Here is a 13,945-nt window from a genome sequence, read left to right as displayed (position 1 = left end):
TCTGACTAACCACCACCTTATAAATCATACCATGACACTGAGTGCCACGTGCAGTTTTTCCTTTAACACCTCCAGGGATGGTGACTCCACCATTCCAATGTTTAACAACCCTGTAAACAAGAGAAAAAATTGTACTGTCTTTCATATTATTATGCTAGGCTTAACTTAATACATACTAAGGACTTTGCCAGATATTTTCATTTTCTGCCAGCCTATGTGATAACAACAGAGGGCATACACTGCTGAGACGCTTGCCTTTTGATTCTCTCTCTCATGCTTGTCCTCAAAAGTGTGGAAACTTGCTATCTCCCCCCACCTCCGAGATTTATCATCCTTATGCAGCTGTTTGTTTAATCGATTTTTTCCCCACTGTAATGTAAATTTACTTGGCTTGACAGCAGACTCCAAGAATCATGTCTGAATATCAACACAACTCATTGCTCTGCAAAAATCCTGAAACATTTTATTAACTGATTTGCCACTATTCTTGTCTACACTTTCAAGCTCAAAATCTTTCTTGAAGCTCTATCAGCTCCTTGCACTAGAGAAAGGCACTCTTGTGTCTTAGCATGGTTGACACAGATGAAGAGATACAAGGAAACTTTCAGGACAAAATGAGAACAGAAGCTGACAAATTGGTGTTATTCAAAAAGTAACTTTATTAAGCAAAAGCACTTAATAATTTGATCATGACAAGGATCACAAGTCCATTTCTAGCAAAAGTATTTAGGTATGCCTTACATATACCTGCAAGACTCCTGGGGTCGTTTTTTACATTTGCATTTTTGTCTTTTGGTTTAAAATAATTGATGAAATAAAACAAAATAGGCTTTTCAATTGCTTACTTCCACAAGTCACCCTTGAATGTTTAAGAGGAAATGTGCCTTTAAAAAAAAATTCTTTTTTCTGACAAAGTCTGTTTTAATGAAGAGGCAGATCACCTCACAAATTTCTGAAATATTATGCCAATATATAGTGGATTAATGTGTTTTTGATAGAAGTTTGCATCTCTGATTCACTTTTCAGGAGATATAATTAATTTCACTGAGTCTAAATTTCACCCATCAGTGACACTTCTTACAACACAATTTGCAAAATTACAATTTTATTTATTTTATGTCAGTATTAAATAAAACTGTTACATTTCAGCTAGCACTGTACAGCTTTCTAGAAAATAAAAGCATCCTCTTTGCAAATATATTAGTGGAACTTCAGTTCTTGGTCTTTAAAATGTACACCCCAGTTTGTAAAGATTATCAGTAATTTTATTTATTTGCATTTATGCTTGATTCTCAAATAACTACTTCCTGTGAGAAGACACAGAAGACTGTTATGATAGCTGAGGAAGTAAAACAAGTGTCATAAACTGTGAGGATATCTTTGTTCTTAATCACATCCAAGGCCCACAAAATGCAAGAATAAAAAGTTTTCATAAAACAAAACAAACAAAAAACCCACAAACAAACAAAAGGACATGTAGCCATGACTTCTTACCTCTAAAAGAAGAGCTCTAAAGAACTTAAGCATGGTGTGCATGCGTGTTTAATTGATCATATTCAGGCAATAACAATAAGGCAAATACCAGAAATAAATCCAAAAGCTAAGTTTTAACTTACATCTTAGTAAGTATGATTACACATGAAGATAATTTGGCATTAGCTCCTTTGTAGATTTTGCATTTTAAGAAGTCCCTTATTTTAAAGTAGAGAATATATCACACATAATTATTTTTAATACACCTATTTTTTTTTAATTTAGAAGTACTGCATCATTCTATGATGTAAAATATAGAACTGGCATACAAGTTAATATTTTATGGATGTTTCTGACATAACATTTCAGTGCTAATTTCACCAAAAAGTATCTTTTCAACAAAGATGAATGACTCATAGCCAGGACTATGAAAACCCCAGTGGTAAGGCAATCTCAAATTAAAACTAAAAGCTGTAAAAGATTGTTTCTCATTTTTCTGTTTCACATAGTCAAATCAGAGAAAGAAAGTCCCCCGAAACACTCCTGTGTTAGAGCATTCATTCTGATTCAAAAGGAATTAGATAGACGAGCTTCTTGTTCCTGCAAAATATGTACCAAAATAAAATAATTTAGGTAGATGAAAATACACGGAAATTAAAAAAGTATGACAGTGCATTTACTTTTCCAACTGCATACCTTAACTTGTAAAAGATCTCTGCTCAAGGTAAAACAAGAATGGTTTGCTTTATCTTAATTTCATAAGCATAATTAAAAATTTGAATGATTGCACATTTCACAAAAAGTAAAATCTGCCATGATCTGTGAGGTACAACCAAAATTATAATTAGACGTCTTACATTTTAAGTCCTATGCAAGATTTATTTTTGCTTTTGGACATATCAAATCTGCTCCCATCATAGCTAAGATGGAAAGGAAATTTCTACTGATGAGCAGTCAAAAGTGTCCTTTCTGTAACAGCTCTGTTGATTTTCCAAGGAACTGCACCTCTTCTGCAAACACAGAAATACTGAAAAATAAGCCACGAATAAAGCTCCAATTTCCCTCATTCAGCGTGTCAAGAAAAACTTATGAGCTCCCCATTTCTTTTATTTTGGTGGGTCAGACAACAGCTTAAGCAATCTCTGTTATGGTGAAGAAGTCCCCAGAAAAACATATCCAGACTCAGCTAACACCATACAACATGGAAACTCCATGGTGTATTAACAGCACCAAGTTTTATGGTTAGGTTTTCTTATATCTTAACACTGATTTAGGTCTATATAGATTTCCTCCTGAGAAACGGAGACTGTCTTAAATAACAAAAGGTGATTAATGCGAGTGGTAGCAAGGCAAATTACCAATGTCATAGATAATTGATGAAGTGTTAAAAAGTAGTGTTTAGTTCTGACCTTTGTGCCCATACATTTCCATGTGGCTTGAGAAGCAAGAGAAAAATCTACTTCAGTCACTTTCAATTCCACTTAAGTGCTGCTTATACTAGGTCTGTAACCACCACATTCAGCAGTGGGACACTGGTACACACATATTTTAGAAAGCTCACAAGTCTCAATTCTTAAATAATTTAATGAGTAGTCATTACCAAAATTATTACAGATCAAGAGATAGTAGAGGTGTCTTTCCATCTCTCCAGTCATATCCAAACCTCATCCTTCAAGTCCATCTGTGCTGGCTGACACTCTTGCCAGCCCTGATCCAAGCTCTCCCCTTTGCATTTCAGCTGCCTCCTCCACTTCAGGCAGCCACAAAACACCACAGCTGAAGCAGGTGAGAGCCAATATAAGGGCTCTGCACAGCAGGTCATATACTCATTCTTAATCTGCTCCTGATGTAACTGCCACCTATCTGTGATAGCTATAATCTCACACAACAACCAAATTTCTCTCCATGGTTTAAGATTAGGACATGCTACTGAGGTGCTCAAATCTTTATCAACTGCCAGCAACTAAAACAATTGTGCCACCACTAATCAAAAGTCTGAAGGAGACCCACTCTCAACCCATTTCCCAAAAGAGAAACACTTTAGCTACTGCAGAGAGAAGCACAGAGACCCCAAGTTTGCAGGTCACGGTTAAATTCACACAGAAGCAGTTAACCCAGATTTAGCATCACAAACTGTTTCAGAGCACCAGCACATTCAGTCATCCCTCCAAAAAAGAAGGTGGAACTTAAACCCACCACCTCCCCAACTGACTGTGTTTCACAGATTCACAGAGTGACATGGATTGGAAGGGACCATGCAATCTCTAGCCCCACACCATGGGCAGGGATGCCACCCCCTAGACAAAGTTGTTTTAAGTCCTTTCCTGTGCCTTTGAGCTACACATTCTCACTAGCATACTTGGTTATATGAAAAGTTAAAGAGGAAGCAGCCTCAGATGAGAAAAGATAAAATCTAATGAGAACTTAAAGCTTCTGCAGCTGATATAGCTATAACTTTACTGATCCCATTTCTTGCTAAATATCTTTCATGTACATTGAAATTACTAGAACCTGCAGAAAAAGTACCTCATTACTTGAACAGACACTGGTGAAATTATCAGCAAATCTCTTCACAGCTTACCTCAGGACATTCCCCTGCAGCTCCTAAGCCTCATGTGCCTGAGAAGTTACCTCAGCCTACACTGTGCACAGGGTGTTTGCTCAACTCAGGTAAAGACATTCCTGGAGGGCAGATGTGTCACCAAGCAACTGGCCTCTAGTGGACTGCCAACAGTCCTGCACCAGTTAGAATATGATCCCAACAGCTTCAGCAGAAAAAGGGAGACAGATAAACTCCACACCCCATTCTAGTAGACCCAAAAGAATGGTAAGTTCTGTATATTGCTTTAGGATTGCTTTGATTCATTATGTGCCTGTACAAAGTTGCTTTTTTCTAGGGAAGTCTTTAGGAGAACTACAACCAGAGCAGAAATAAATGGACACAGGTACAAAGACAGTTCAATAAATAGGCAGATCTAGGTCTATACTGTGATTATTTGCTCTGAATATTTTTATCATATCCATACTGCCATAATTTACCTGCCATAACTGGACAGTAATATAGTAATTCCACATTCCAACATTCATTTTCTTTAAGAATGCTACATGCTTGAAAACAAAAGCCATTTATGTTCCAACTACCATACCTTCACTCAGAGCCACAGTACTTCATGCAACAAATTAAATTTTAGAGAGATATACAGGACTAAAATTTAATTTCACTTAAAATGTGGCTCTCTATGACAACAACCACTGCTACCAGCCTCCCATGGTCAATGAACATGTACCAGGACCACAGCATAGCAGTATAATTTGCTTCTTGGTAAATTTTACCAAGAAGTCATTCCAAAATAAAGGAACACTTCTCCATTCTGTTTATTACACTGTAAACCCACTTGGGTGGAAATGAAATTAGGTAGGTATACCTAGATTTCTGTTTAAATCTAGACTTTCCATTATCCCACTATAGGTTGGGGCGTGCAAAAAAAAAGTGAAGAAGGTGTCAAAAACTTCAGATTTCCCATTGTCACATCTAAAAGTACATTTCTTTAGCACAGGCTAAAGATTAAATATCTATGCCAGTCCAAAAAATCAGAATAAGAATTCATGTTATTTAATGCAGCAATGTATAAACTGAACACGTTACAAGAAATCCATCATTTTTCAATTTCAAATGAAGTTTGAAGAACTGAAGTTCTGTTCCAGTTAATAAATTCAGTAAACATACAACTTGTATCATAACAGTTGTCATTGGAAGTCAACAGCACTTAAATCATACATCTGTTTCACTGCCTTGCTAGACTTAAATCTAACATATTAACTAGTATGCTTCAGAAGAACCCAAATCTTAACAGAAATAGCAATGCATTTCCAAATCCAAAAGCCTCTAGATCCTCAAATCAATTCAGTTAACATATTACCTGGATCATTATGTGAGTGAGGCACAACAAAAACTTGAAGTGGCTCATTGTCCCATTCATTTTCATTGTATGTGATATCAAATCCTTGTTTCCAAACGCCACCATCTGGATTATCAAAAGGAAGAATGTCATAGACATCCAGCATCTAAAAAAGAAAAATTAAAGGAATATAAAACATGAATTCACAGAAGCAGTTCTGCTATTAAAAAACAAAGCTGTTTTCACCTAAAATGGATCCACTTGTTCATTACAGAGGGAAGGATGATGTGCCAAATTAATAGAAAACTGACAAATGAGAGCAAGTTTCAAATCACACTAGGACACCAAAGACACAGCTGACAGGAAGAGGAGAATTTGGCAGGCTCTGTACTGAGGAAACTGACATTGATTAGATAAACAGTAGGATTAAGAGCCTTAAGCCACAAAAATTATGGCAGCTCACAATGGCATTGGGCAGAAGGGTATGAAGAGGATTATACAAAATAACACAGTACACTAAACAGGGGAATGAAGGAAATGAAGGAAATAAACTGAGCAAGAAGGAATGTCAGCATGAGAGACATAGAGGCAAACATCAAAATCGCACAAAGGAACTGAAAGAAGCTATCAACAAAAATGTTGATAACTATAGCCAATTGCTATAACAAAGCCTCTTTCACATTTCCTGTTCCCCAATACACTAATTGTACAAGGAAAGACATATGTCACTTGTCAATGCAAATAAAAAGGTCACAGATAAATAAAGCAACTCGAGAATTACTCAAACAATTTCCTATGAAACTTAGGGAATACTATATAGCTTCAAAGAGAGTCTACTAATATGAGACTCAAGAAAATTGTTTTTGTAAGGCTCTTGTTTGCTTTTAAGAACATGAATTGACATCAGACAAGCAATTCCCGACACTCTAGTTTAATAACTAAACTTTAATCAGTGCCAAACCCATGTTAGAATACAATTGTACACCTGATAAACTTTCTACAAAAACCAATTAATTTACACAAAAAAAGGACTCCTATTGCAGTCATTTGCTACTTGAACACCACAAGAGTTATACCTTCCCAGTGGTAAGGTGCTTTCTGTCCTCCTAGGAAAACTTAAAAGAACTACAGACATCTGAAACAAATATCTGACTAAAGAAATTAAGGCCTAGTTGCAACAGTTGACTTTGGCCTCCACCCAGCTGGTCTCTCATTTTTCCTCATCAACAGAACATAGGGAGAAATATAAACTATTATGGGTGAAGATAAAAACAGGGAGGTCACTTACCAATTTTCATTACAGGAAAAACAGACCTGACTTTGGGAACATTAAATTAATCTGTTGCCAATTGAAATAGAGTTGGATAGTGAGATAAGTCCATAATGTTTCCTCTCTGTCATTCTCTCCTCCTCACATGTTTTGCCTGCTCCAGCATGAGAGCCACAAGACACAGCACGTCAGGAACTCCTCCAGTGTGGATTCCCCACAGGTTCCAGTTCCTCCTGAAAATATCCACCTACTCTGGCATGAGGTCCTGTCACAGGTTTCAGGGAAACACTTCCTCCACTGTGGTCTTCTCAACCTGCTCCAGTGACTAGAATGCTTACTCTGCTTCCTTCATTAAGGACCATGGTTTCTCCCCTGTTTTTAGCCTTTAGACTGTCAGGCAGCATTTCACCCTTTCTTAAAACCCATTCTGCCAGAGGTACTGACACGCTTTGAGGCTGTACCCTGTGGTGGGTCTGGAGATGTGTCTGGCATAGGGCAGGACTGGCCTCTCCTCACAGATACTGGAGACCCTCACTGCCAACACCTGGACATCTGAGCATTCCACCCTCACCTCTGTGAAACACTTACTTAAGAACAGACAATAAAATATATATTCATCCCATACTCCTTACAAACTTCATTTACATAAACAAAAAATCCCCAACATTTCCCATACTAAAATCAAAGTGACATAAAAATCCTGAGAAAGGGAATTTTTTACACACACCCACATACAAGTTAAATCTCCACTCTTTGCCCTTTCACCTCATAAGAACAACAAAAGAATCCCCATAGTTATTTCACTCTGGCAGTGTTCAGTCCAAATTTTAGCTATACCACTCCTTATCTCTTAATCCTCAAGACACAGATTCTGGTGCTTAAAGGAAGAGCAGTGGGTCGACCTTGGATGGGTTGGAATCTGACAGCCAGAAAAGGTCAATCCACCACAGGCCCTTAGCTTGAGGTATGAAGGAAACTAAGTAATTTAAGAAGGGAATACAACACAGTAATCCTACATCTAGCAGAGCCTCAGCTGGGCCTGCAACGTGCACTAGATATCTATAGCCTCAGAGATTCCATGTACACCAGGCACCTATGCCCTGTGTGAGATGATCTTGTACATCACTTGTCCCCCATGATTGCTTCAATCTTTGGACAATATTGATTAGTGGAAAACACAGGTGTAATACTTGAAGATATGTTCATTCTGTACTGTCAGCTTGAAGGGCCCAAATAAGGTTTATACTGAAGTTGGCTAGCCTAATAGCATATATTCTAGATACACTATTAGGCTAATTTATATACTAGATAAATAATACATGTTTTATATAATAAATAATATAGATAATATTTTATTATTTCATATTTTCTAAATATGGTATTTCTAAAACCTGAGTTTGAAGCACTGTGTTTTTTCTCTGCAATACAATGTTCTGAAGAAAATGTAAGGGAATACCTTGTAAATTTGCCACTTAACAATGAATGGCCTTAAAACTGATAAGCTCTTTGGACATTCCAACCATGAAAATATTATTTGGTTAAAAAGTAGTAATTAATGGAATTCTACACATTCCTATGAGTTTTTCTTATGGATATAGTCTGAATTTGACAAGCAACTTTCAGCACTCTTCAAGATACTAAATTTCACAGTCATAACACTCATATTTTTTTCCCTGACATCCACAACTTTACAGCTATACCAAACCAAGCTGATATGACTATGAGCTCAAGAGACAGAAACTGCAATTCGGGAAATAGGTCTTGGAGTCTCTGACTAATCATCCAGAGATGTTTGCTGCCTTACAAAGGCCTGAATCCTGGGCATTGCAGAGGAACTGCTGAAGCTTGTCCAACTCAATGGCTATGAGGAAGTACCCCTCATTGTACTTCCATGTGGGTATCACTGATACTGCCAGAGGCAGCACAGACTGCATCAAAACTGACTGCAGAATTCCACAGGTAATCAAGGTCATAGATGGGTCCTCTTCTATCCACCAGTGAGGGGGAAAAAAGTGTGAGAGAAGGACACTGTTAGTATAGATCAATACTGGCCTCAGAGTTGGTGTTTGGGGTTCTCTGACCCTGTTTTCACATCTGTGACTGCTTGGGAGAGAGGAGATCCAGCTGAGGGCAGCAGAGGTACCTTTGCCAGGAAGACAGCTGAACTATTAAGGAGCTTCTGGCTAAGAATAAAAGGGGATGGAGAGAATCAACAGCAGCCCTGTGAGGGAGTAGCGGTCAGGAATGATGTCATATGGAAGGATTTTTTAAACAAATAAAGGAAATTAATAAAACTGGCTCACCTCCAACATTAGTAGACAAGCAAGGAAGTACAAACAAGGCACAAGCACACAGAAATCCCCAAAATCCTTCCTGGGAAATTAGCATGCTGGGGTGCCTCTCTGAATGCTTCCTGGCCTTTATCAGAGACAATGTGGCCAGAACAAACAGATTGTCTCTTCTTGAAACAGGGCCTGCTCAAGGAATACCTAAACCAATGAGACATATCTAAGTCAATGGGCCCTGGTGGGATGCACCCATGAGTGCTGGCTGTTGTCACTGCAAGGCCACACTTAAAAAGCTTTGAATGACCATGACGATTAGAAGTGCCCAAAGACTGAAGGAAAGCAACGTCACTCCTGTCTTCAAGAACGGCTAGAATGAGCACCCAGGAAATCAAAGGCAGAGAGTGCAGAGAAGGTGGAGCCAGTGTCTTTGCAGTAGTGCCCAGAGACAGGATCAGAGGTGATGGGCACACACTGAAGGTTCCTCCTGAATATCAGGAAAAGCTTTTTCCTTGTGAGGGTGACCAAGCACTGGCACAGGTTGCCCAGTCAGGCTGTGCAATCACCATCCTTAGAGATACCAAAAAGTCACCTGGACATGATCCACGACACCTGACTCTTGGTAGCCCTGTTTGAGCAGGTGGTTGGACCAGATGACACCCAGAGTTCCCTGGCAACCTCAACCATTCAGATGCACAGGTTAATTAGAAGCAGTTAAAAAAAAAAGACAAGGGAAAAAAATTACAAACTTCCACTGAAATCAACTAGAGCCAGATCAGGCTGAAATCCCTACACTTACGAAAAGAAATCTAAAAGCCAGAAGTTAAATCTTTTTTCTCTTTCATACAACACCATCCTCAGTAGGAATTGTGCAAAGGATTAATTAGAAATTGCATCATCACTTGAACAAGTTACATGATTGCAAATGAAGAATAAATTCCAAGCCAGTTAGTAAAAGGCAAAAGAGGTTAAAGAAAGTATTTCACGGAGATATTTTAGATTCACATCTAAGTATAAAATACTGATAGAACAATAAAGGACTTTTTATAAACAGTAGACATTCAATAAGGATGCTGCCTGTCTTCATTGTCGCTGCTTCAGAAGACAGCCATGTTGCTACAAGCTTTTTGGAAAGGTCATCAGTTATCTTTTTTCTATATGGGCTTATTCTTTCTCTATACTGAAGGACTCAAACTGCTGAAATTATATAAGTCTCATGAAAACATCATAACATCTTAACAGTGAATACTAAACTACTGCTCAAAAGAAAGCTTATATTGTACCTCTTCAAGCAACCTTTTCAAAGAGTGATTCATGTCTCATTTTCAAAAAGAGTAACATTACTGAGCCTGATGTTAGATGCTTCAGTAGTTGAAATGGACAAAAGGAGGAAACATCTCAGTGTATTATTTAAAAGACCCTCCAGCTCAGCATGATTACTATTGAGATTTCCATCTTCTCTGAGCACAAATGCCAGATACTTCTTGAACTACTACACTGAAAAAGCATCAGGTCATATCCATATTTAATCCAGTCACCTTCATTTTTTGGGTTTATTACCTGTCTCTATTATTTATCTTTTGGGAAAAAAGTACACACTAGTCTTTTACGTGACTAAAATTATAGCATTTTCAAGTCAGCTTTATTTTCAGCTTCCAGTTCTGTTACAGTTTTCTACCTACTTACAAACAGCACAAGTCGTAAGTAAACAATTTCTTGATTTATAATTCCTCCATGAAAAAAACATCCTTCAGCTGTCCCATGTGAGATCTTTTGGTCCCATGTTGTTAGCAACTTGGTTTTTCTATATTATGAAATCACAAGTCTTTGAGTAGCAAATCTAGCAATATTTCTCACTGTACCATCACAAGGTTTCTTAATCCATATTTGAATACCTTCTTACAATGGTTTCTTCATTATGGGAGACTATAATCAACTTTCATGATTTAATCAGTGAAGACTCTTTTGCCTTCATTCTGTAAAGTTGCTTTTTTATCCAAATACTTAATCTCACCTATATTAGCTCTTACTACTTTCTAGTCTCTCATACACCCTCCTGAGAGACAAACATGGGAGAAGTAATGTAAAATCTGTGGGTTTAAGTTAATGTTTACAAACAGCAGCAATTAACACATATTTCTTTCAAAAAGTGCTCAAAATAATTATTGAAAATGTCTCAAATAAATTGATCATGCAGAATACATCAGGGTTGGTAGAGTATTAAATAGTAAAACTGTTTTTAGTTTTACTATTGCGATCACTGATTTAGATCAGCTTGTTAATGCTTGTGGTGTTAGAGGAATTTTACTAAAGTCAAGGCCTTAGATTCCATAACTGAAATGCAGTTCAGACTCACAGGATGGGAAACTAATTGTGTATAGTAGCACTATTAAAGTGACTTAATGATGGCAGTGAATAACCTGCTGAGCAGAGGGTGCAATGCAATGACACAGAGAACATTAAAGCCCTCCTCCCTGCACAGGAAAGAAAGGAAAGTGTGAGTAGGGAAACAGTATGTTTGCTTCTTATGTACATGCAAATGTTCATAAAAGTAAAGAAAATTATCCAAAATCAGTTTAGCTACAACAGACTCCCTTTAGGTAGGCAGTAGGTAGTTGGGTGATATAGTTATATCCTGCAATATATATAGTTATATTCACTATATATTATATAGTGAAGCAAAAAACAAACAGCAGTTTTATAAAATATGCTTTACCTTCCATTCATAACATGCCCAAGAATTTAAGACAACATATTTTATCTCAAAACTAATTTACTAGAACTTATTTTTAATGCACATAAAAAAGTAGATCGCCTAACAAGGTAACAGATTGTACAGTGAATAACCTGTTAATAATCCACTAACTTGTAAACTGTAACTACTGGTCCAGATGTTTCACTTCCCTGCACAGAAGTCTTAATGCATATCAGACACACAAAGTGGTGTTCAGATATTGCCTTTAAAAAGTCTACTTTCTCTATAAAAAACATTAAGGTAGTACCTATCCCTGAAGAGTTTAAAGGTATGATAAAGGTATGATTAAGCATGATACATCAGAGGTTGCAATTGTTCTAATGACTGTATTTATTTGGCTGAAGTCCATTGTCTTTTTCCTGCAATAGAAATACTTCAAATTCTGAAATGAGAAAGCTGGACTTCAAATTTAATCTTTGCTTTAGAGTACTATGAATATTTATAGTACTCCCACAAGACTCACAGAAACAGTACAGATCACAAACTTCACAGAGTATTCTCAGTGCTCCTGAATCACTCCATTAAAACTGAATATATAAGAGTCCATGAACTCACAAGCATCACCAGAAAGCAAAATAAATTCAACTTGAAGTGTTTGACTTTAAAAACTTCAACCTCCGCAGTTTATGCCAACCAGTCAACATGTTATATGTTCCCCTTTTCTGATCAAAGTGCCTATACAAATTGGAGACACTCAGGAATGCTGAAATACAGAAATGACATTCAAAAGGACCCAAGATTTTTTTGAAATTACTAATTCTTGAACATTCTTTACCTCCCCATCAAGCTTCATCTACACATATGCCCCTAAAAGTAAAATCTATTTAAACCAAGCCTACCCACAATTTCCAGGTTATTTTTCATCAGTTTTAGAAGAGTTTGGGGAAACTCAAAGAGATTCTCAAATAAATTGTTTCCAAAGAACTGGTGGGGCAATAATCACCATGGGGATTTTTTAATTGTTTAAAAAAAAAAACTTCTAAGCTTTCTCAAATGTTGGCTCTTCATAATCATTATTAAATTTCCAGAGAACTTTAAAAAAAGATATAAAGGAACAGTTTCATAGCATCTGTTAAACACAGCAGTCACTTCAACAATTCTATTATCTCTTAGTACTAAGATTTTAGCAGCAACTTGACATTTTCAGAATTAAACACATACTGACAGCTAAAACTCCAGCAGAATCAGAGAGAAAGGCATACTGCTTACCTGTACACCTGAACTGTGACTTCCACTTTTCGAAGCAAACAAACAATCCTCAGAATCAACTGCAAGCAAAACTGAAGCAGAAGGGAACACCTCAGAAACAGATCCGTGACCGAAGTTTACAGCCTCTGGATTTTTTTGTCCATCCTTTACTGTTTCACTCAGATTGATCACAGAATCTCGTATGTTTGAAATAATCTCATTATTTTCTGCCAACAGGCGTTCTAAATGATCTATTTTTTCTTGCAATATTGAAAGCTGGCCCTAGGGGAGAGAAAAAAAAAAGAAGTAAAGTTTAATTATTTCCCAGGAAAATTCTTGACAGACCCAAAAAAACCCCAATGACAAAAAAATTCACAATAGTATGTGATCACAAAGAAAATTCAAATATGTTTTTATATTTTACATAAAGACAAACTAATAAGGAACTGATGCAACACACGGAAGTTCCTCCTTCCAGTACAAGAGAAAATAGCAAAAGATACATTTTTCCTCTGTGAATTTGAATTCAGAGCACAAGATTTAATCAGTGATACAAAGATATTCTCTAAAATCTCAGTGTCAAGTAGCAATTATATCTAATTCAACTTTTTTCACATCTTTCATTTCCAAAAATCTGATCTTTTCATTTATCAGAACATCAAACAGAAAGCAATTTTTTACAAGTCAGTCACATCATGATGGGATTAAGAGGATATTGTAAACATTTCAGGTTTTTCCCATACATGCAAAATATAAATACCACTTTTCTGATTTTCAGTGAAAGTTGGAGAGAAATTAACAAAAGAACTTCATAGGCATAAGAGATCCCTTAACAGCCTGATCACAGGAATAATCTGTATAATTGGACTATTACAATCAAGAAAATCCTGTAAAAGAGAGATCAAGCTAATGGCATTTTCAGTCAGAAGGTCATCTCCAATTGCCAAACAACAGGATTTTCTAGATATTCTAGAGAGCTCCACAAGAGGAAGGCTGCAGAACAACACCAGTGTGAATTGAAAGAAGTCAACACATCTTCCAGTGCAACTTGGAAGGAAAAGACAGATCCCACAAA

The 13,945-nt window shown here is 36.9% G+C and overlaps 1 protein-coding gene across 1 annotated transcript in view; it reads right to left on the bottom strand.

Annotated features, from left to right (window-relative positions):
* Window positions 1–13,945, bottom strand: part of MAN2A1 (mannosidase alpha class 2A member 1) — a 107,232-nt gene that overhangs the window by 81,343 nt on the left and 11,944 nt on the right. The window contains exons 2-3 of the mRNA XM_053931908.1: window positions 12,892–13,152; window positions 5,394–5,538 (exon numbers count right to left, since the gene is read on the bottom strand). Coding sequence (XP_053787883.1) covers window positions 5,394–5,538; window positions 12,892–13,152 — 406 coding nt within the window. The remainder of the gene's footprint in view (window positions 1–5,393; window positions 5,539–12,891; window positions 13,153–13,945) is intronic.

This window comes from Vidua chalybeata, chromosome Z, assembly GCF_026979565.1.
Source record: "Vidua chalybeata isolate OUT-0048 chromosome Z, bVidCha1 merged haplotype, whole genome shotgun sequence".
Lineage (NCBI taxonomy): Eukaryota > Metazoa > Chordata > Aves > Passeriformes > Viduidae > Vidua > Vidua chalybeata.
Note: the sequence above shows the minus strand (reverse complement) of the source record. Positions and strands in the feature narration are given on the sequence as shown.